Consider the following 23,531-nt stretch of genomic DNA (forward strand, 5'->3'; position numbering starts at 1 on the left):
GAAGTTTTGACATGTATATACACCTACTTGTTTTTATTTCTCTTTCACATAGAAACTCACTAAAGCACTATACATGTATATAATCATGTACAGTCTGGGTAAATAATGATAGTATGAATCTCCACAGTTTGAACTTTTCTAAAAAGTTTGATCAAATATGTTAATCCCAATAATAGCAAAATAAAATTTATTATACTAACAATAATTCTAAGTACTTTACATGTTTTAGCCCATTTAATACTCACCATAATTTATTAATAGATTATTACTATTTTCCTCTTGTTAGAGATTAGGAAATTGAGGCACTGAGAATTTTAATAGCTTGCTCAAGGACCTAAAACTACTAAGTGGTAGAGTAACCTTGCAGTGACCACAGAGTTCATCATCTTAACCACTTTGCTATACTACTTCTCAGGATTATTTTAGCAGCATTAACTTTGTGATATTTGTGATAATCATGAATTATCAAAATTGGTTAATTTTGATACCACAGTCAACACTGGAAAGTAAGTATGTCCTGATCTTCAAAAATGAGTTACTTGTTTGTGTAGATATTATGTATGTTACATTTGCTATACAATGCTTCGAATAGTATACTTATTATTAATATTTAAAATGATGTTATTATATCTGAATGGACATTATTTTAGGTAATCAGAGAATAATCCATTTTAAATAAGGTGTTTAAAATTTTTACACATTCCTATCACAAACACACCACTTTTGCTTTTTTTTTTTTTTTTTTGAGACGGAGTTTCGCTCTTGTTACCCAGGCTGGAGTGCAATGGCGTGATCTCGGCTCACTGCAACCTCCGCCTCCTGGGTTCAGGCAATTCTCCTGCCTCAGCCTCCTGAGCAGCTGGGATTACAGGCATGCGCCACCATGCCCAGCTAATTTTTTTGTGTTTTTAGTAGTGACGGGGTTTCACCATGTTGACCAGGATGGTCTTGATCTCTTGCCCTCGTGATCCACCTGCTTCGGCCTCCCAAAGTGCTGGGATTACAGGCGTGAACCACCGAGCCTGGCCCCACTTTTGCTTTTTTTATATCGTGAAAGCCTTTAACTTAAGACCTAATAATGGATTTTTTAGTTTAATTTCAATAAAAAATAAGGATGTACTACTTCAAAGAAAGATCAGATTATAATAGTATTAATAGTTTTAAAGAAAATATCAAAATAGACCAGCACAGTGGCTCATGCCTGTAATCCCAGCACTTTGGGAGGCCGAGGCAGGCAGATCACCTGAGGTTGGGAGTTCAAGATGAGCCTGACCAACATGGAGAAACCCCGTTTCTATTAAAAATACAAAATTAGCCACGCATGGTGGTGCAAGTTTGTAATTCTAGCTACTCGGGAGGCTGAGGCAGGAGAATCACTTGAACCCGGGAGGCAGAGGTTGCAATGAGCTGAGATCGTGCCATTGCACTCCAGCTTGGGCAACAAGAGCAAAACTTGGTCTCAAAAAAAAATAAAATAAAATCTCAAAATAGGGTTAACTCAACCAGTTATTTCCCTTTATTGCAACTAATATTAGTTTCAAAATATTAAACATAATAACCTAAAAAATTATTAAGTCTTCTGTGGAATGAAAATTCAATTGTCAAATAACACCTGACTTTTATTTTTGAAACGTAAAATATGAACTAATATGAAATAAAACAGAATCAGACAGTTTTTCAATTAATATAAAACTATATTTTCAAACCTATTTTGCTATCATTGCTTCTTAGGGCATGAAGTTATAAACTTGATGAGGAGATGGAGGCTCATAACTTTCTAAATTTCTGAATTTATAAAATAACATTATTGATATCAAAGATACTATCAGAAAGTTGAAGAAGATCAAAATGGGTTGAAATTAGTTATCTGTAGAAGAGCCCTTCAAAAAAAGGCTGCCTTCCAGATCAAGAGGAAGAAAGCTGGGCTAGAAAAAAGTAGAGAGCTAGAGCTTAATTCCTATGACTTATATTAATGTGCCCTAATGAGAGAGTTATGTGAAATCCAGAAGGGGGGATCCATGACACACCCAAGTATAGATCCTAAGGAAGGGGAATTTGCTGTGTGCCTTCAGTATCATGGTGCCCCCGCCTGATTGCCCAGTATGAGCTTTCTGGTCCACTTGTGGGGATGTGGTGACATCTCGTTCACTAGTGGGATGTAGTGACAGTAAGGTTTCATGTACGCATCCTTTCATTCAGCAAATGTTTATTGAGTGCCCACTGTGTACCAGGCATGGTCTCAGGTGCTTCCTACACATTAAGTCTCAACCCTTCTGCCTGGCTTTTAAGAACTTCCATGATCTGACACTCATTACCCAACTCTTTTCTATTATACCCCTAACTCTCATTATTACTTAAGGAAAGCTGCGTTTTTTTGTTTTAGTTGCACACCAAGTTCCTTTTTGCCTCTATGCTGTTGCTCTGCCTACCTAAATTTGTCCTTCGTGTTCACCTCCAACTCCCACCTTTTAAACTTAAAGACCTCTTTCATGGAACCTCTAGTAGGTAATAGAGCTCTGTCTCTCCCCATCAATCTTGTTTTTTTCTTTTTACAACTAGTAACATCTGTGTGCATAATCTTGCAATTTGCCTCTGTAGGTAAGTTTTGAGTCTTTCCGTAGGGATTATGTGTTATACTTCTTTGTGTTCAACCCAAAAATCACAGGATCTGCCACATACAAATTTGGAAGCCTATTTGGAGTGTGCCTGGCATATATCAGGTACCAGGTACACGTTAGTTCTTCAACTTCCATATTATTTAGCACAACACGGAGGATTTGAGACGGGTTCTTTACTGAGGAACTATAAACCTTGGTTGCTTTTTAAATTTAAGATTATAATTTGCAACTTTTGTTTTCTAGTGTGGTATGATCTCTGAAACATTAAAAAAAAACCCTGTTGACAGCATTATGTCACCTAAGCATTACCTGTGACATTGCAAGTGAATAATATAGACCTCGTTTTGCCATTAGTTCAGCATGTGTTCCTTTTTCCACCACCATTCCATCCTTTATGGCCACAATCAAATCTGCACTTCGAATAGTAGAAAGTCGGTGTGCTACCACAATTGTAGTCCGACCTTTGCTTGCCTACAGAATAAGAAGCATAGAAAATGAGTAAGACATTAGTAGAAATAACCTTTGCGCGGTTTAAGAAAGTTTTGTTGGCCGGGAACGGTGAGTCATGCCTGTAATCCCTGCAGTTTGGGAGGTAAAGGAGGGTGGATCACCTGAGGTCAGGAGTTCAAGATCAGTCTGGCCAACATGGTAAAACCCCGTCTCTACTAAAAATACAAAAAATTAGCAGAGTGTGGTGAAGCATATCTGTAATCCCAGCTACTCCAGAGGCTGAGGCAGGAGAATCACTTAAACCCAAGAGGCGGAGGTTGCAGTGAGCTCAGGTCACACCATTGCACTCCAGCCTGGGCAACAAGAGCCAAACTCTGTCAACAAGAAAAAAGAAAGAAAGAAAGAAATCTTTGTTGCAGTATTATTTTAAGTAATGAAGTGTCTTATCCTTGGATAAAGAAATTTGGAAACTTTCAAAGAGTAAGAAGGCCAATAGAAATTAGAATAAAAAGAAAGAAAGTTAATTAGATTTGAAATTAGTATTTCATAAAACCTAATGGAATCTTAGAAAGGACTCTAAAGACCATTTAGTGGCTATTGGTAACTAGAAGCAACTAACTTAAACTCACTATTTCTCTTGTTTTCATCTTTAAAATGGGGATATTACTTAACTGGTTGGGTACAAATTCAAAGTAATATATATTTTTAACTTTTTTTACAAGTGTCATTAATATATGGAAAAGTACACATAAAGGTACATACAGATCAGTGAATTTCAAACTGAATACGCCCCTATCGTAGTATACAGGTCAAGAATCCTGTCATTACCAGCACCCACAAGTTCATCTCATGCCCTTTACAAAGTCATTCTTAATACTCATACCAAGAGTCACCGCTGTCCCGATTTCTAACAACGTAATTTGTTTTGAGTCTTCGGCAATTTATATAAATGAGATTATGCATGGTATACTCTTCAGGGTCTGGATATTGTCACTCAACATTATGTTTTTGAGGAACCATTTGGTTGTATGGAGTTGTGGTTAATTCATTCTCACTGCCACACAGTATTCTATTATGCGACTATATCGTAATGTATTTATCAATTCTACTCCTGTTTGGCATTTGGATAGGTTTTTTTTTTCCTACTATGTATATATATATGGTGCCGTAAATATTTATATGATGAACATATGTACACAATTCTAGTTGTACGCCTAGAGAGGAATTGCTGAGTCATAAGGTCTGTATACGCTCTGCTTCATTAGATTCTGCCAAATAGTTTTTCAAAGTAGTTGCCCTATTTCATAAACCTCCCAATAGCACAAGAGGACCGTGGTTACTCTGTATTCTGACCAAGACTTGGTTCTTTCTGTCTGATGGGTGAGAACTATCATTTTGTGACTTTTATTTGCATTTTCCCGATGACTAATAAATTTGAACAACTTTTCAAATGATTAGCGACAATTTGGATATTCTCTCTTGTGAACTGTCCACGTTTTTTCTCATTTTCCTATTAGGACGTTTTCTTTCCATTTTCATGAATTTTTTTAATACTCTAGATGTGAGAACTTTGTTAAATACTGTATATTACAGTTAAAATTTCTCTTTATGTGATTGTCTTTTCACTCTCTCTTTTTTTTTTTTTTTTAGATGGAGTTTAGCTCTTGTTGCCCAGAAGCGAGTGCAATGGCACAATCTCAGCTCACTGCAACCTCTGCCTGCCTTGTTGAAGAGATACTCCTGCCTCTGCCTCCTGAGTAGCTGGAATTACCAGTGCCCACCACCACACCCAGCTAATTTCTTGTATTTTTAGTAGAGATGGGGTTTCACCCCAACCTCATGTTGGCCAAAACTCAAACTCCAGACCTCAGGTGATCCACCCGCCTCAGCTTCCCAAAGTGCTGGGATTATAGGTGTGAACCACTGCGCCCAGCGACGGTGTCTCACTCTTAATGGCATCATTTTATGAACAGAATTAAAAATTTTTAATGAAGTCCAGTTTATCAAATTTTTTCTTTTACAATTTATGCCTTTTGTGTACTTTTAAGAATCTTTACTCCAAGGTCACACAGATGTTTTTCTGTGTTTTACCTTGCAGTCTTTATCATTTGCCTTTCATATTTTGATGTGATGTAGAACACCTAAATTAGTGTTTGTGTGTGATGCCAAATAGGAATCAATGTTCTTTTTTCCTGTAGAGTTAACCAAGTGTCCCAGCAGCATATTTTGAACACCATCCTTTCCCTACTCTACTGTAGAACTGTCTACCATAAATCAGATGACAATGGTTTTGTGTCTCTTTTTGTATTCTATTTGCTATTCTGCTATTCAGCTTGTCTGTCACTGCACCAATGCTATGCTGTCTTAACTACTATAGATTTAAAACAGGTTGAAAACTATGAGTTTACCTCTTCCAGCTTATTCTTCCTCTGGAAGAGCACAACAACTGACGCTTCCGGCACTACAAATTTGCCCGGGAATCAACAACTGATGGCTAGTATTGTTACTATTCATACTCTTACTGTGTTGCTGCTGCTTACTTTTCTTATTCTTATCTACTATAGAGCAGGAAACTGGAAGTCTGAAAGTTAAGAAGCCTATTCAGGGCCTCAGCCAGTCACTGGAAGGACTGCTAGTAAAACCTGGTGTGGTTCTCCCTCCTCTCTCCACAAGGTCTCTTATTGCAGTAGATGAACTTGGTGAAGCAGGTGATTATTTCTTTCAAACTTTTTTCCAAATCTATAGGAGAAGGGAACCTCTCAAAACATTAATTATTAAGATTAAATGATAATGTGGAAAAGATGTATAATATAATGCTACCTGAAAAAATGCAGGAAAAATATGTATCCTATTATAACTATGTTTTAAAAAAAACTACCCATAGGAAAGGACACCTATATAGAAATATATCAATATACTAATAGTGCCTGTTCTTAATGATTGGACCTGTGGATTATATTTTTCTCATCTCAATTTTCCCAGTTTTATTTAATGTGCATGTATTGTACTTTTGTTTAGAAGTAAGAAAGTTTGAGAAGGGCATGATTCTTGGTTTAATACTCTGCTGTTGTCATCCTGGTGTTTTTAATAATTTTTGAATAAGAGGCTACACATTTTCATTTTGCGCTGGGCCCCACAAACTATGTAGCCAGCCTTGACCACTGACCGAGGCAAAAAGGATTCAATGTGAATCTACTTCAGCTGGTTTTCCACATGTGTAGATATCAAGAGAGCCATTTAAAGAGCAGGACTAGGTAGAAGGGGGGAGAAAAGGCACAGTTTTTTAAAAGTAAATTAAATTAATTAATTAATTAGTTTTTGAGACAGAATCTCACTCTGTGGCCCAGGCTGGAGTGTAGTGGTGTGATCTCAGCTCACTGCAACCTCTGCCTCCTGGGTTCAAGCGATTCTCCTGCCTCAGCCTCCCCGGTAGCTGGGATTACAAGCATGTACCACCACACCCAGCTAATTTTTGTATTTTTAGAAGAGATGGGGTTTTGCCATGTTGGGCAGGCTGGTCTTGAACTCCTGACCTCAGGTGATCCACCTGCCTCGGTCTCTCAAAGGGCGGGATTACAGGCAAAGGGCACTATTTTCTGATAGTTAAACATCTATCCAAGTCAGAACAGATGTCAGACTAAGATGTCTTAGACTAAAAAATCAGACTATAATTATTCAGTTTCTGAATCTCCATCCTTAATCCCCATCTCCTGTCACAAAAAGTAGAAAAGACAGTTATTCTCCCCTATAGCAACCCTACCTGTGCTTCAGAACTCTTTTCTAAAAGTATATACTGAGCTAATATGACTAGGATCAAAATTCCCTTCATATTTTTAGTTTAAAAGCAAGTTATCACACTGCATGAATAGCTAAGCAAGCTTTATGAACAACAGACTTAGAAGACTAATGATATAGAAATGAAGTCCACACTGTCTCAATAAAAACTCATAATACAGTTAATCTGACAGATATCATTATGGAGGTAACTGTTAACATATTACATGGTAATTAACTACAAAATGGCAAGCAGTATACATAGATTATAGTGTATGACTTTTATAATTACAAATCTCGTATTCAATAATTTCATCATTCATGTTTTCTGGAGTTGCAAATCCTGGGTTTGGATCTTGTTTCTACCAATTTCTGGCTTTGAGGTCTTAGACAAGTTTTTTTTTATACCCCTAAGTCTTGTATTCTTCATTTGATAATAGAGAAAATTATACTACCTTTATTTTACAGTTATCATGCAGACTAATTTTTTTGTGGTAAGAACACTTCACATGAGACCTATCTGAAAATTTTAAGTGCACAATACAATATTGCTAACTGTAGGCACAATGTTGTAGTGTTAATATCTAGAACTTATTCATCTTACATAAATGAAATTTTATACCCACTGAACAGCCTTTTAAATCCAAGGTATTTACTCAAGAGAAATGAAAGCACATGTCTATACAAAGACTTGCGTATGAATGTTTAGAACAGCTTTATCTGTAATATCCCAAAACTGAAAACAAACCCAATAATTCAAATGAGTATCCATATCAATTAGTTTAAATTGTGGCATAGTCACAAATAGAATACTGTTTATCAATAAAAAGAAACAAACTATTGATGCATTCTACAGCATGGATGAGTCTCAAAATAATTATGCTGAATGAAAGAAGCCAGACATAACAGAATACATATGGTATTGCTCCATTTATATAAAGTTCTAGAAAATACAAATAAATCTCTAGTGGCAGTAAGCAAATCTGAGGTTGCCAAGGGTTGGGGGCAGGGGCTGGAAAGGGTCAGGGTGAAGTGGTTACAAAAGTCATGTGAAAAATGTGGCTGACTATCTTGATTGTGGTGATTATTTCACAGTGTACATATCTGCCAAAATTTTTTCAATCATATGTTTTAATATGTATGGTTTCTTATATGTCAATGAAACCTCAAGAAGCTCTTAAAAACAAAAGTCAGAGTCAAGCCAAAAAAAAGTAAATATATTCACCAGCCCAGTTGGCCATTCTAAAGTTCTGCAGGAATTCTGAATGAGAAACATTTTAATGAATGCCCTGCAAAAATAATGACAAAGTAGACTGGGGACACCTGTGATATAGGGTTGTAGACAGGAAGATTTATTTTGCTTAACTTCATTAAGGTCTGATAATGGACACATAATAATATTTTTAACTGGAAATTACTTATTAGCATTTGTAAGTTTCTATGGGTCATTTTTATGTGTAACCTACTCTGCTGTAGAAGAGAGTTCTACTAAGGACTAACATGCTTAGTGCTTTCTTTATTTTCTGATATTGTCAAATTTATGAACATTTTATTACACTAATGAGTGATATTGGGGAACAAGTTTTTATTGCTTGCTTCTTGTTTTTCTCAGTCTCCCATTTACTTTGGTATGGTAAGTCTAAGCTTTGCTTATACAGTACACCCTTATGAATGGTATAACAAAAATGGTAAAAATGTAATTAGTTTTTTTTTTTTTAGTAAATATTTTATTTTAGAATAGTTTTAGACTTTGCAAGAAAAATTGCAAAGATAGTGTAGGAAGCTTCCATGTGCCCTTCACATAATATCCCTCAGTTCTAACATCTTACATTTCTATGATACATTTGCCACAACTACTGAACCACTATTGACACATCATTATCTAAACTCCACATTCTATTCAGATTTCTCCATTTTCACCTCATATTCTTTTTCTGTTCTAGGATCCTCACCTCTTGGCTGTTACAGTGTCTAAGATCATCCTTGTTTTTGATGAACTTGATAGTTTTAAGGAACACTGGTTGGATGCTTTGTAGGATATCTCAATTTGGGTTTATCTGATCTGTCATTTTCAGAGGTAAGATATTCAGCCTGTGCTGATACCACTTCTCTCTTTCACACTTCAAATTTGATTTTGAGTCTTTTTTTTTTTTTTTTTTTTTGAGACGGAGTTTCGCTCTTGTTACCCAGGCTGGAGTGCAATGGCGCAATCTCTGCTCACCGCAACCTCCGCCTCCTGGGTTCAGGCAATTCTCCTGCCTAAGCCTCCCGAGTAGCTGGGATTACAGTCACGCGCCACCATGCCCAGCTAATTTTTGTATTTTTAGTAGAGACAGGGTTTCACCATGTTGACCAGGATGGTCTCGATCTCTTGACCTTGTGATCCACCCACCTCGGCCTCCCAAAGTGCTGGGATTACAGGCGTGAGCCACTGCGCCCGGCCCACACTTCAAATTTGAACTCTATTCTGGGTCTTGGAGAGTTGAGACCTGCCTACAGCTCTTAAAAAGAGAGTGCGAGAATGCTGTTGTTGGGTTGGTATGCGTTAGAAACCTGGCAACAACAACCGTGAAGGCAAAAACACTCAGGCAGCCAGCCTATGCTCTGTCTTTATTTAATAAATCTCCTATTTCTTCTCTTTCCTCAAAGTTACAAATGTTATTTTCCAAAAGCAAGCAGATCTCAAATCTTATTGATGAAGCCACGTGATGTGACTCATTAGCTCAATGACTTCACAATACTATCAACATTTCTCAAACAAATTAATGTGTATGGAATTTAATTAGAAAATACAAAAGAGAGCATTAACATGTCACGGTCTGAGGAGAATTTGAGGAGACAGAATATAAAGTCAAACAATTAAAAGGTTATAACTAGAAAACGTCTGAGAATTCCGTGTATCCTTTTGTTCACAAAATCAGTATCACAGGATTTCTGGATACAGGTTTATATTATTATAGACTTTCTTTTCTTCATAGGGGGTTCACTTCACAGTTGTTTTAATATATATCTCTTCTTGTATTTATTTACTTATCAAGCATTACATCTCTGTCATCTTTACTTTGCTAGGCTCCTGGTCTAAACTGTAAACATTTAATTAAGGTAGATATTATGTTACAATTTAATTTATTATAGCATGAATTTGTATGTGAGTACATCAAATAAACCACAGAAATATCTAATACAAGGGAAAAAAACTGTGTCTGAAAGGTCCATAAAATGGGCCTATATGTACCGTATATACTCAAGGTACTATCAAATGACCTAGAAAAATACATCTCTAGTAGATCCTTGATGTGACCTAAAACCGATATACTCCCCATAGTGAACAACAGTGCAAAATTCAACAGTAATTGCTTCAGACTGAAAACACAGAAGAGATTTTGACAGCCAAAGCCTGCTAAAAAACTGATCAGGAAAATTTGAGCTGATGTCATCTTTTAGCCAGAATTAGTGTAAAGATTAGGGAGATAGTGGAAGATAGTGGAATTCATTCCACTGTGGTTCCAGATACCTCAAAGTAGATAGTGTGGTAGATTTTCAATACATCTTTGTTGTATTGTTTCTTCTAGAAAGTATAATATTGAAAGAATTTCCTAGTATCTCCTCTCCTACTTCATAGATTATACAAAGCTAAAAGCCAAACAATTAGGTATTTGACCAAACAAAGGTCACCAGGAAGACTGGTCTCTCTACTTGAAACTTTGCTGACTTTTTTCAGATTACTTTACAATTCCATGCGCAGCCGTACATCACCCGGTCATTACCTTGGACTTTGAAATAGAGGGTGCTTTAAAACATCCCTCCCAGAATTGCTGGGCAGAGATACCTGCCAGAGGAGATCAGCTAGTTTCTCACCAGTGATCTTTATAGGACTTGACATAACCCTTTTGGGCAGCCGGAAAAGAAAGAATACAAAGCCTCGAGCATTTGAGTGAGAGGGTCCATTACCAGGTATAATACACTCTCTGCAGAAGCCTGTCAGCATAGAGAGTTCTAGTGCCCTGGGGGCAAGTGTGGTGTAGAAAACCTAGGAGAACACAAATTCCTATTCACTGCTTTCCAGAAGGTTGCCTCAGTTGGATTTTGGGTTCATTGGTGACGTCCTCCATGATGTAGTCCTGCTATCTTCAACCTTTTTTTTAACTGCAAAATCCTTTCAGCAAATAAAATCTCATCTGGAATTATATATCTATATCTATATATCTATATATCTATATCTCTATATATCTATATCTATATCTCTCATCCAGATAAATGGATCGCTGCATTGCTTGAATTGGCAGGGGAGTTGGGGGTACAGCCCTACCTGCTTGTCCACCTCACTTCCCCACCTCTCACTACTTGAGATGCTCCTTGGAGACCCTAGTGCCCTAGTACCTCCAAGTGTAGTACTTCCCTACTCTTCAGTGCCTTCTCTTTTATGTTATCGAATTTTAATTGGTCATCTTTTATAGTAAGGTTACCATGATAGTTGAAAGGGAAACACAGGCCTTTTGTTTCTTAACTACCTGACTTCACAGTTGAAAGCCAGTTGGCTTAGTGTTCTTCTGGGTCGACATGGGTTCCAAGGCTCAACAATGTGGGGTTACTGTCAGATCACCTCAATGAATGCTTTCTTTTTTTGTCAAGTGGGATGACAAATAGCAAAATATCAGGAACTTAGAAGTCACTTTTAATAAGTAACTCACCTGCTCCTTGACCCTTCTTTCCAACTTGCAGAAATCTACTCATGTGAATGCATCAATGCTTGGGTTAAGACTGATCAGTTAAAACTGATCTAGAATCAGTTTTAGCTCTACCTCCTGGCAGTGTAATCTTGAAGCAATATAGCCTGGTGGTTACATGAATGAGGCAGAAGGCTGACTGGTTCAGGTTCTGGCTTCACTGCACCTAGCTGTACCTAGCTGTACCTAGCTGTACCTAGCTGTACCTAGCTGCACCTAGCTGTACCTAGCTGTACCTAGCTGCACCTAGCTGTACCTAGCTGTACCTAGCTGCACCTAGCTGTACCTAGCTGTACCTAGCTGCACCTAGCTGTACCTAGCTGTACCTAGCTGTACCTAGCTGTACCTCTCTGTGCTTCAGTGTTTTACAGCTCAACTGTAAAACAGGAGAATAAACATCTTAATCTTATAGGGGTGTTGTGAGGATTAGCTGTTATCATCCGTTTGTTCCTTTGTTAACATCTACTCACAAGTAGCTTCAGGGTATATGAACCCTTCAATAGTACATGTAAGTTGTTTTATATAGTGAATTTGTATAATTTTCTAAAGAGTTTTGGTGGTTTATTTTTCCCTTTCTTAATCAGATTCTCAAAGGAGCCCTGATCTATCAAAGGAAAAGAACCATGCCCTAAAAGAAGTTAGTGGCTTAGAATTTAACACCAAGCCCTACAAATATGAGCTTGATTAAGCAGAATTTATAAAATGTCCAGTGGTGTTTTTTGCATGGGGTAGTCTGTGTGTTACCTTTGATTTTCTTCTAAATTTCAGCCAAGGAAATTCTCCTGGAGAAATCCCCTTTCTGTTCCCAACTGTTAGAGTGTTGCTATAAATGCTTTTTAAAAATCCAAATACAGAGTGAGATATTTCGTTAATACAGACATACAAAATGTGTGTGCATTTGTGTGTGTGTGTAAAATTTACTCTGACCTAACTTCAACTTTGGATAATCACTTCTTAGAACTTAATTTAATCAAGTGGCCCATAGCTTAATGTAATATGCCAATTTCCTTCTTGTCCAGTCCTTTAAGTAGAATAAATATAGTGAAACAGGTCTTGGAGGAAGACCAACAGGGTCCATCATAGGGAGAAAGTACAGTGATGGTTAAGACATGCCCATGAGAGCTGCAACAAAGCAACCCTGTATCTTCAAAGAATAGTACTGTGATGATAACTCTTCCTGCATAATTAGCAAAGGGCCTTTTTAGAGGTTCTCCATTGATGTGGTGTGGCTGAAACTTCCTTAATAATAATTATGCCTTAGATTTGCATACCACTTTTAACATTTCAAAGCGCTTTCACAGGCTTTATCACAGAATCAGTGTGGGTTTCCTTGGCTTCCCCAGGGGCCTGCAGGTGCTCACTGCTGTGTCTCCAACTAGTGGGGCAGCTTGGAAACCTGCTGCATTTTCACACCAGGCCAAAACCAGTAGCAGAGTGAAACTCACACCCTGTGGTATAAACCTTTATTCACTGACACTAGAACTTGTTGAACATTAGTGAAATAAAACTAGTTTGTAGTTGTCCTAAATCGAGAAGTCCAGAAAAGAACATTTCAGGTTTTGTTTTTTTTTTTGAGACTGAGTCTCATTCTGGCCCAGGCTGGAGTGCAATGCTGCGATCTCAGTTGCAACCTTCACCTGCTGGGTTCAAGCAATTCTCCTGCCTTAGCCTCCTGAGTAGCTGGGACTACAGGTGTGTGCCACCATACCTGGCTAATTTTTTGTATTTTTAGTAGAGACAGGGTTTCGCTAGGCTGGCCAGGCTGGTCTCAAACTCCTGACCTGGTGATCCGCCCACCTCAGCCTTCCAAAGTGGTGGAATTACAGGCGTGAGCCGCCACGTTGGGCCCATTTTAGGTCTTAGAACTATCCTGGATCACACTCTTCCAAGTCCAGCCAACAATATCTCTTGGCTGTCTATTAAGGGCCAGCATTGGTCTAGAGGAGGGGATGCTGCAGTAAAGCAATCAAAGCCTTTACCACTATAGAGTTTACATTCAAGTGGGGGAAGAGAGACAATAGCAAAAAAACAAACATATGCATTGTGTGTTAGCTGATGAAAAATGCAAGGGTATGTTTAAGAAGCACTCAGCAGAAACATGCATTGTTGCACTGTCACATTGTTGGGGAGAATGGCAGGAAGGGAGGTTCCAGAAGGAACTTGGAGCCCAGTTCCTTAGAGCCTTGTGCTTATTGTAAGGAATTTGGCTTTTACTTAGAGTGAGACAGGGAGTCATTGGATGATTTGAAGTAGAAGTATGAGGACACCAAATTTACGCTTGAATAGCAACGCTTGGCTACTGTGTTGAGAACAGATTAAAGAGGGCATGAGCTGATGCAGAGAGTTAGCTACTGCAATAGCCCAAGTGAGGATAAGGGTGTTAGTGCCTTCATGTTGCTGTTTAGTCAAAATTCACCCCTGCCTTAAGAAACTGCTGATTTGATTTTTTTAATACCATTTATTAGTTTCACAGGTTCTAGAACTTCATATAAATGGAAGATAAATGAGTAATGGAGAGGAGGGTATGGAAGAAATCAGTGAGGGCAGGTTGTGGAGCGAAGTGGGTAAGATTCTGTCAGCAGGGAGAAGGGATACATTTCATTATGCCTTCTTTTGTTGGTTAGTGGCTTGTGGGATATTTTGAGCAGCAGAAAACTGCTAACTGTGAGGATTAGGCTGTATCATGTAACAGAGTCTGGGGCCTCTTAGACCTGCTGGATGTCCTGCCTTCCTTGCCTAGGGCCCCCTCCAAGGGCTTGGTTCCATAATTGCCGTCTATGCTAGGGAGTGGAGAGGGCTCTCATGGTACTACAGCTGCCATCGCCCTGCCTATATTTGAACTTTCCCCTTCTCCATAAGCCATTTTCCAATAAACTGAAGAGTATCCAATTAATCTAGTTTACTATCCTACTTTTCATCCTATTGGTTACCCTTTACCGTTACCCAGCACACCATACATAAAGCAGTTACACGCCCATTTCCACATTGATTTAATCTCTTTCTTCTTTAAACAACTGAAAAACAGTAACAGTAAATGAATTTTTAAAATAAGTTAAATTCCCCCATAATTCTGCCACACAGCTGTTACTATTTTCATATCTTGCCTTCATTTTTGTTCACAGATACATCTGTTTTGTGTAATTAGAATCAGTTTACAAATATTCTGCATTCTTCTTTTTCCACTTTTGATAGAAGTTTCATATTAACCAATAAGAACACTTATTAGTTTATCACATCACCAAGCATCTATTCATTTTAAATGTCTGAACTAGATTTGATTACCTAAAGTAATTACCATAGTGGATGAAAAGACAATGCGCACAACATCGAACCTTCCAAACAATCGGAGAGCCCATTACAATACGTTTTTAAAAACCTTATATGACTGGCCAGGTATGGTGGCTCATGCCTGTAATCCCAGTACTTTGGGAGGCTGAGGTGGGTGGATCACCTAAGGTCAGAAGTTTGAGACCAGCCTGGTCAACCTGGTGAAACCTTGTCTCTATGAAAAATACAAAAATTAGCTGGGCGTGGTGGTGCACACCTCTAATCCCAGCTACTCAAGAGGCTGAGGTAGGAGAATCACTTTTATCCAGGAGGTGGAGGTTGCAGTGAGCTGACATCATGCCGCTATACTCCAGCCTGGATGACAGAGTGAGACTGTCTCAAATAAAAAAAAGAAAGATCGTATATAACTTAAGAAATGGGTTAGTTAAATATAATCATTTTTAGTACACTGAAGCCCTAAATAACCAAACATCACTATTATTAAAAATAATTTATTGAATATATTCTAAATATAGATCCCTGTCGTAGTTATTAAGTATAATAAATGAATAAAACATTAGCCCTGTCTTTGAATTTTCTGTACCAAGATGAACCAGATTGCCAAAGTTTCCACAGTAAACCAAGATTATGTATTTACCACATCAGCAACATGTGGCACTGTTATTATGGGAGGGAAACAAGCACTGAAGCTTGTACAATCCGATTTGCGAATAAATAACAGTAACTAAGAGATTTTTCAATAAGCAGTGGACATTTAGGCTGCCAGTATCCATTTCTGGTCCCTTAAAGTCAGCATTTTTTTTTTTTTTTTAAAGAAGGCTTTTATTTTTTTTAATAGAAAAACACTTAACTCATTTCCAAGCAAATGCAAAGTAAATTGTGCCATTAAGCCTTGTAAGGGGTCTGAAGGCCATGGTTTGTTTATAAGGGAGTCGGGCCATTGACAACAGTGTTCAATGGATTTTCATATCTCCACTGCCTACTCCCCTGCTAGATGCAGTGTAATTTTGTGCAGGGCCACAACTGCATGTGACCTTGAGGTGTGTGCAGTAGCTCATTGTCAGCAGGAGGTCAGTGTGAAGTTTGAGGGGCCAGGGCTGTTGAAGAGCACTAGTTCAAGGTCAGCGATGTTCCATTTGAAATGAAATTAGGTCAAAATGAATACCTGGGGCTATTCTAAAGAAGAAAAGTGGTCAGACAAGAGAATCCCACAGGTGTGGGTAGAAGCAAAGGATGGGCATGGTTATAATAGTGATAATGGTCGTGGGCCACTCTAGTGAGGAGGAAAGTGCAGACCTCTTGGAATGGAGGTGTAGACTGGATGATTGTATATCAGCCTCATATATATATTTTTAGCACTAACCAACCACAGCATCTCCTTCTCTCCTCTAAACCACTTTCTATAGGCATCACATAAGTTCTCCTGTGAATGAACATACTGCCTTCATACCTTAAGGAGAGCTCTGAACTTGAGTAATCTACTACAGATCCATATTTTCTTACACTTAAAAACAATAATGAACCAGGAATATTGAAATAAGAAATGTTTGTGCTCACTTACCTTCTCCAGTGCAGCTTGAACAGCTGACTCACTTTCTGAATCCAGGGCAGACGTTGCCTCATCTAAAATCAGAATCTTGGGGTTTCGAACCAAGGCACGAGCAATCGCGATCCTCTGTTTCTGGCCTCCACTCATTTGAGCTCCTTTTTCCCCGACCAATGTATTAAATTTCTAATGAAAAATAGAAAAGAAGCACAGAAACAGAAGACAGTGTGATCAAATGGTTAGAACAGGAACCAACAATCCCAGTTGTGTTTTAACACTGGCTTGATTAGTACTTCAGTTTCCGGTTGCTTATGACTTTTGATTTGTTCTTTGTAAAAGCAAACCGCTGTGAAAAGAAGAGCCCAGAGAAGGGAGGACATAAGAAAAATTTGACTAGGACTAAAAGAAATTAGACCATATTATAATCAAATGTATTTAGAAAAATTAATAATGATTTAAACTAATTTCCAAATCTCTTTTAGATATTTTTAGAATGCTTTGAAGTCTTTAAAAGAACCACTAATACAAATACTTATTTTCTGCAGTGTTTATTAGCAATTTGATATGTTACCCACAATTTCCTTCCTGGATACTCTGAAAAGCAATATGAAAAAAAATTACTTTCAAAACAAAGTTTCCCCTAAAACTTTTTTCCATCTTGAGAGACTTTTTGGATGTTCTTTTGATTTTTTAAAAACATAAATTTATCTTTAACAAAGTAAGTATTTTTTCTTTCACATTTGTGGTAGGGGTAACTTCTAGCACTCAGGAAACATGGCTGGTAATATTCTACTGAGTTTTGTCCCTGATTCAAAGTTCATTTCTTCAAGGAGATAAATTTAAGTATTCTTTCTAAACCCTTAATTTCTAGAGATTGATCTTTACTTTTAAAAAAACAAATCAGCCTTATTGAAGAAATTTATACACAATAAAATGCATCCATTTTAAGGATACAGCCCTCAGTATTGACAAATGAGTACACCCATGCAACCACCACACCGATAAAGATACAGAACATTTCTGTAGCCCTAGTAGGTTTCTTCATGTCATTTTTCCAGTCAAAACCCACATCCTCCCTCCAGATACTCCTGATGTGATTTTTATCACTATATATGAAGTTTGCTGGATCTAGAACTTCAAGTAAATGAGATCATACAGTGTGTACTTCTCTGGCTTGTTTCTTTTACCTAGCATAATATTTTTGAAATTCATCCATGTTGTGTCAGTTGTTGACTCATGTGTATTGCTAAGCAGTGTTCCACACAATGCAAGTTTACCTTGGGTTGCCAGATTTAGCAAAAACAAGCAACACAAAGAAAACACAAAGCCGTTACATTTGAATTCAGAAAATGGATTTTTTTTAAGAATAAGTATGTTTTATGCAATACTGCTACAAAATTATTCATTATCTGAAATTCAAGTTTAACTGGGAATCCAGTATTTCATCTGGCAACACTGGATCTATCACAGTTTGTCTGGGTGTGGTGGCTCACACCTGTAATCCCAGCACTTTAGGAGGTTGTGGTGGATAGATTGCTTGAAGCCGGGAGTTTGAGACCAGCCTGGGCAACATGGTGAAACCCTGTCTCTACAAAAAACAAACAAACAAAAAAATTAGCCAGGTGTAGTAGCATGTGCTACTCAGGAGGCCGAGGTGGGAGGACTGCATAAGCCTGGGAGCTTGGGAGGTTGAGGCTGCAGTGAGCTGATATTGTATACTGCACTCCACCCTACGTGACAGAGTGAGACTCTATCTCCAAAAAAAAAAAAGAAAAAGATCTATCACAATTTGTTTATTTAGTGTCAACTGTTGATGAATACTTCAAATTGTTTCCCATTTTTGACTATTATAAATAAAGCTGCTATGGATATTCACATACAAGATATTTTTGTGGTGATGTTTTCATTTCTTTTGAATAAACACCTAAGAATAGAATGCTGAGTCATAAGTGTATGTTTAACATTATAATAAACCGCCAACTTGCTTTCTAAAATGGTTGTACTGATTTCACTTTTGTTTGAATGAACAAGAGATCTAGTTGCTTACATCATCACCAAAAGTTTCATTTGTTAGTCTTTTTAATTTTGGCCATTCTAATGAGTGTAAAATGGTATCTCATTATGGTTTTATTTTAGAGTTCCCTGGTGACTAATAATGTTGCATATTTTCAATGTATGTCTTGTTCATTTGATTCTTCTTTTGTAAAATGTCTGTTCAGTTTTTTGTCCATTTTTCATTTCTATTTTTTATCTTATCACCAAGGCATAGCATTTCTTTATATATTCGGGATTCATGTCCTTGTTGGACATGTATATTATTATAAACATTTTCTTGTATTCTGTGTCTTGCCGTTTTGTTTTCTAAATTGTGTCTTTTTAAAAAAAGGTTTTAATTTTAATCAACAACTGTTTATCTTTTTTTCCAGTAAAGCCTTTTCAGTTTAAGAAACTTTTGCCTATCTCAGAGTCACAAAGATTTTCTTGTAAGTTTTAATTTTTGAAGTGTAGGCCAATTTTGGTATAAGGTCAATAACAAATTAATTTTTGTATGGGATGTAAAGTAAAGGTCACAATTTAGTTTTTCCACAAGGATAACCAATTGTTCCAGCACCATTTGTTGAAAAGATATTTCTTTCCCTCACTGAATTCCATTGGCCTTGTCAAAAAGTAACTGAGTAGATATTTATGAATCTGTATCTGGTTCTCTGTTCTATTGTACTGATCTCTACCACCATCATTATGTCACTACCACAATCTTAATTGGTGTATTAAAATTAGACATTTAGGTCCTCCAGTTTGGTTCTTTTTTACAAAATCGTTTTGGCTATTGTTGGTCTTTTGATTTCCAAATAAATTTTGGAATCAACATGTTAATTTCTATACATACAGATAAAAACTGGTGAGATTTTGATTGATAAAGCATATATATATATCAACTTGGAGAGAATACAAATCTTTAAAAATATGGAATTTCTAAATCAATGAATAAGGTATTTTCTATTTATATCTTTCATGTCTATCAGCATTTTATAGTTTCTATCTAGAAGACTTGCATATCTTTCATTAAGTTTATTCTCAAGCATTTTGTTTTTTGATGTTATTGTCAATACTACTTTTATTTTAATTTCATTTGTAACTGTTGCTGTTATTTGGCATCCAGGTTATTCATTTTTTGGGGGGTGTGAGGGGAAAGAATCTTGCTCTGTCGCCCAGGCTGGAATGCAGTGGAGTGATCTCAGTTCACTGCAATCTTTGTATCCTGAATTCAAGCGATTCTACTGCCTCGGCCTTTCAAGTAGCTGGGATTACAGGTGTGCACCACCACGCCCAGCTAATTTTTGTATTTTTAGTAGAGACAGGGTGTCACCATGTTGTCCAGGCTGGTAACAAACTCCTGTCCTCAAGTGATCCATCTGCCTCAGCCTCCCAAAGTGCTGGGATTACAGATGTGAGACACTGTACCCAGCTGCTCTTTGAAATAATTATAGATACACTAAAGTTATCTTTTTTTTTTTTGAGTGAGTTTTGGTAATTTGTATCTTTCAAGTAATTGACTCTCATCTAAGTTGTCAAACTTACAGACATAATATTATTGATAATATTTTCTTATTAACCTTTTAATGTCCTTGGAATCAGTAGTCATGTACCATCTTTCATTCCTGATGTTGGCTATTTCTCCTCTCTCTCTCTCTCTCTGTCTTTCTGTCTCTTGTCAGCTTTGCTACAGTTTGACTTTTTTTGTTTTTTTAATCTTTTCAGTGAACCAGCTTTTGGTTTCAATATTGATGTATTTCAGTTTTTTATTTTACCAATTTCTACTGTAATTTCTGTTTACTTAGTCTTGCTTGTTTTGGGTTAATTTTCTCCTCTTTTTCTAGTTTCTCTAGGTGAAAATTAAGTTTGCAGGCTCTAGATGTGTTTTTCTTTCTAAAAATAAGCAATAAATACTGTAAGTTTCTCTCAAAGCAGTACTTTATCTCACAAATACGAATATATTGCAATTTCATTTTTATTTAGTTCAGAATAGTTTTTAATTTTCTTGAAATTTCTCTTTTGAGCTGTGGATTCTTTAGAAGTGGTTTTTTTGTGTGTGTGTGTGATTTTTTAAAAATATTTATGTATTTTCCAGATATATTTTTGTTATTGATTTTTAGTTTAATTCTATTATGGTCTGAGAACGTATTTTCTGTTTTCTATTGTTTGAAAGGGCGAAGGTTTTGTTTTGTTTGTTTTAATGGCCCAGAATATTGTTTATCTTAGAGAATGTTCCATGTGCACTTGAGAAGAATGTTTTCTGCTGTTGTTGGCTGGAATGTCCTATAAATGCCATTTAAATCGAGCTGGTTGATTGTATTGTTCATCTATATTCTCACTGATATTCTACCTACTTGTTCTATCAAGTACTGATGCCTTCACTAAAGTTGTGGATTTGTCTTTCTCCTTTCAGATGTATCAGTTTTTACTTCATCTATTTTGAAGCCCTTTTCTGAATGGATAAATATTTGGGGATATGTTTCTTGCATACAGGCCATATTTTTCTGTTTCTTTGAATGTCTGGTTTTTAAATTATGTACAGAGTACTGTGATTGTTGTGTTGGAGAGGCTCTGAGTTCTGTTTTCTTCTGAAAAAAGAAAAAAAAAAGCACTGACTAATCTTGAACTTGTGCAATCTTCATTTTAGGTTTCATTGGGGTGAATTTGTAGAAAGCCACATAACTTGGCAGAATCCAACCTCCAAAACATCTCTACTCTGGGCATCTTGTTATAGCTTGGTCTCAGGGTTTGTTAGGGCAGGTCTGGAGTACATCTTACTCCAAGGTGTGGTCCTGACTCCTAAGGTGTGGCTTTTTCCATGTTTTAGCTACTTGCCTGGGGTGTTAAAATGGTGTTAATGTGAACTCTCCATTCTGGCTGGGCTGCACCTTCAACAACCCCACAGCACTACTGACTTCTATCCAGTGTTCGGCTTGCAGCTTTGTGGCTGCTGCTCTCTGGTAAGCCTTGGGTAGATAGCCTTATCTTCAGATAAGGATTCCTGAGGAATGCCCACATGGACATGGACTTCTGCCCGAGCCTTATCCCCACAGCTGATCTCTTGTCACCTTTCCAGCTGCTCAAGCTGCCCTAGAATTTAATTTTCAGCTTTCAGCTCAGTGGGGCTACCAAGTTCTGTCTGGATTCCAGTTCACAAAGATGAGGTCAGAAATGTATTCCCAGACCAAATTCATGGAGTTACTTTATGAGATTCCTCGCTGTTAGGAATCAGTCTTCATTACCTCTCTTCCAATGTATGGAAATGACTGCCCTTGGCCTCATGTGTTTTATCTAATTTCGTGGTTGTTTATGAGTGAAAGGCTAACCAGTATCAGCTAATTATCACACATTAATTTTAAAATCTGTGTATATTATAAAGAAAATAATGCTCTATATTTTTTAGCATAGCTTTCCCCAATTTTTCACCTACCTAAATTAGCCACTTTTGGAACTTTTATTTATTATTGTGCTTTCCCATTTTTCTGGTTAACTATGGCTGTAGAATTTAGTTTTCATCATGATAAGCTACTGTTTTAAATTTGTTAGGGTTCTATCTTCTCAATGTACTATTAGATTTATAGCAAGGGGCATCTTTGTGTAGTATTGGGCTTTTGGTAAAAGCAAGTAGTAAATTACAGGATATGATGTAAGAGGCACCAGAAAGCTCCCTAATTCCAAGTGGGAAATGAGAGGACTGCTGTTTTAAGGAAAGGAGGTCATTGGAAGGGGCAAAACATTAACAAAAGAAAATGTGTGTTCCCAAACCACAGGCAAAGAATCACCTTTAATCTTTAATGATTTTGCAGGCCTAAATATGTCCTAATTATGATTCTAAATAATGGGGATAAGAGATAATTACTGGCATAACAAATTTTTTGATTAAAAAATAATAAAATCATTACAATCTATAAAATGTGGTTTGTGAAATATGCCCATTAAAATAAATGTTTTTGTTATTGTGACCCTCTGGGATGGTGGAATTTTATATGTACTTTAATTACAGACTTCATTCTTTCGTATGTCATAAGGTACTCCCCGCAATAATTTCAGGTGATGCTGAGGAACTAATACCTTAGGAAATATTTTTTAAAATGGCCTTGTAGCACCCTATTAATTCTAAATACCCATTAAGATCTCATAAGTCCTGTTAGCAAGAATTTTAACTTACTATATTGCTTTCCAAATATGACTTCACTTTTTTTTTTTTTTTAACAGAGTCTCATTCTGTTGCCCAGTCTGGAGTGCAGTGGTGCAATCTCAGCTCACTGCAACCTCCATCTCCCAGGTTCAAGCCATTCTCCTGCCTCAGCCTCCTGAGTAATCAGGACTACAGGTGCATGCCACCATGCCCAGCTATTTTTTTGTATTTTTAGTAGAGATTCGGTTTTACCGTGTTGGCCAGGCTGGTCTCAAACTCCTGACCTCAGGTGATCTGCCTGCCTCGGCCTCCCAAAGTGCTGGGATTACATGCGTGAGCCACCACACCCGGTCTGATTTCACATTTCTTATGCAATGTTCACTTCCTGTGCTTTAAAAAATGATCATAATTTTTATTGTGGTTGGTCACAGAATTGATCTGAACATCATGTGTATGACATTCCTATTCTCAGCCACAAGATGGCCTCGCAAATAAACATTTTAGACATCATTTCTCAGCCTGATGATTTGGTTTCATATTTCTTTGTTATGCTTTAATATATCTTTCATTTTTTCTTCTTTATTTGCAGAACAAAATACGACTTTTTCCAATTTGGCCTTTAAATGATGTATTTCTTCTTTTGGTTGTTACTATGCATTCTTCTCTACAGATGTTTCACACAGGGGTGTCCAATCTTTTGGCTTCCCTGGGCCACATTGAAAGAAGAAGAATTGTCTTGGGCCACACATAAAACACTAAAATTAACAATAGCTGATGAGCTAAAAAAAAAAAAAATCACAAAAAATCTCATTATGTTTTAAGAAAGTTTACAGATTTGTGTTGGACCACATTCAAAGCCCTCTCTGGCCATGGGTTGCACAAGCTTGTTCTAGGACAATCCAGAAATTAATCACACCCCTACTGTTCTGCATCGGTTGTTGTTTCATTACCTTATA

The 23,531-nt window shown here is 37.1% G+C and overlaps 1 protein-coding gene and 1 long non-coding RNA gene across 3 annotated transcripts in view; one reads left to right on the top strand and one right to left on the bottom strand.

Moving 5' to 3' along the window:
* ABCB5 (ATP binding cassette subfamily B member 5) overlaps positions 1-23,531 on the bottom strand; it is a 118,735-nt gene that overhangs the window by 67,126 nt on the left and 28,078 nt on the right. Inside the window, exons 13-14 of the mRNA XM_035253686.3 lie at positions 16,419-16,589; positions 2,928-3,089 (exon numbers count right to left, since the gene is read on the bottom strand). Of these exons, the coding sequence (XP_035109577.1) occupies positions 2,928-3,089; positions 16,419-16,589 (333 nt within the window). The remainder of the gene's footprint in view (positions 1-2,927; positions 3,090-16,418; positions 16,590-23,531) is intronic.
* Positions 1-23,531, top strand: part of LOC118143665 (uncharacterized) — a 31,791-nt gene that overhangs the window by 5,071 nt on the left and 3,189 nt on the right. For both annotated transcript variants that reach the window (XR_013523707.1, XR_013523708.1), the window contains exons 2-4: positions 4,719-4,939; positions 5,633-5,776; positions 8,786-8,919. This is a non-coding gene — a long non-coding RNA (uncharacterized LOC118143665). The remainder of the gene's footprint in view (positions 1-4,718; positions 4,940-5,632; positions 5,777-8,785; positions 8,920-23,531) is intronic.

This window comes from Callithrix jacchus, chromosome 11 (genome assembly GCF_049354715.1).
Source record: "Callithrix jacchus isolate 240 chromosome 11, calJac240_pri, whole genome shotgun sequence".
NCBI lineage: Eukaryota > Metazoa > Chordata > Mammalia > Primates > Cebidae > Callithrix > Callithrix jacchus.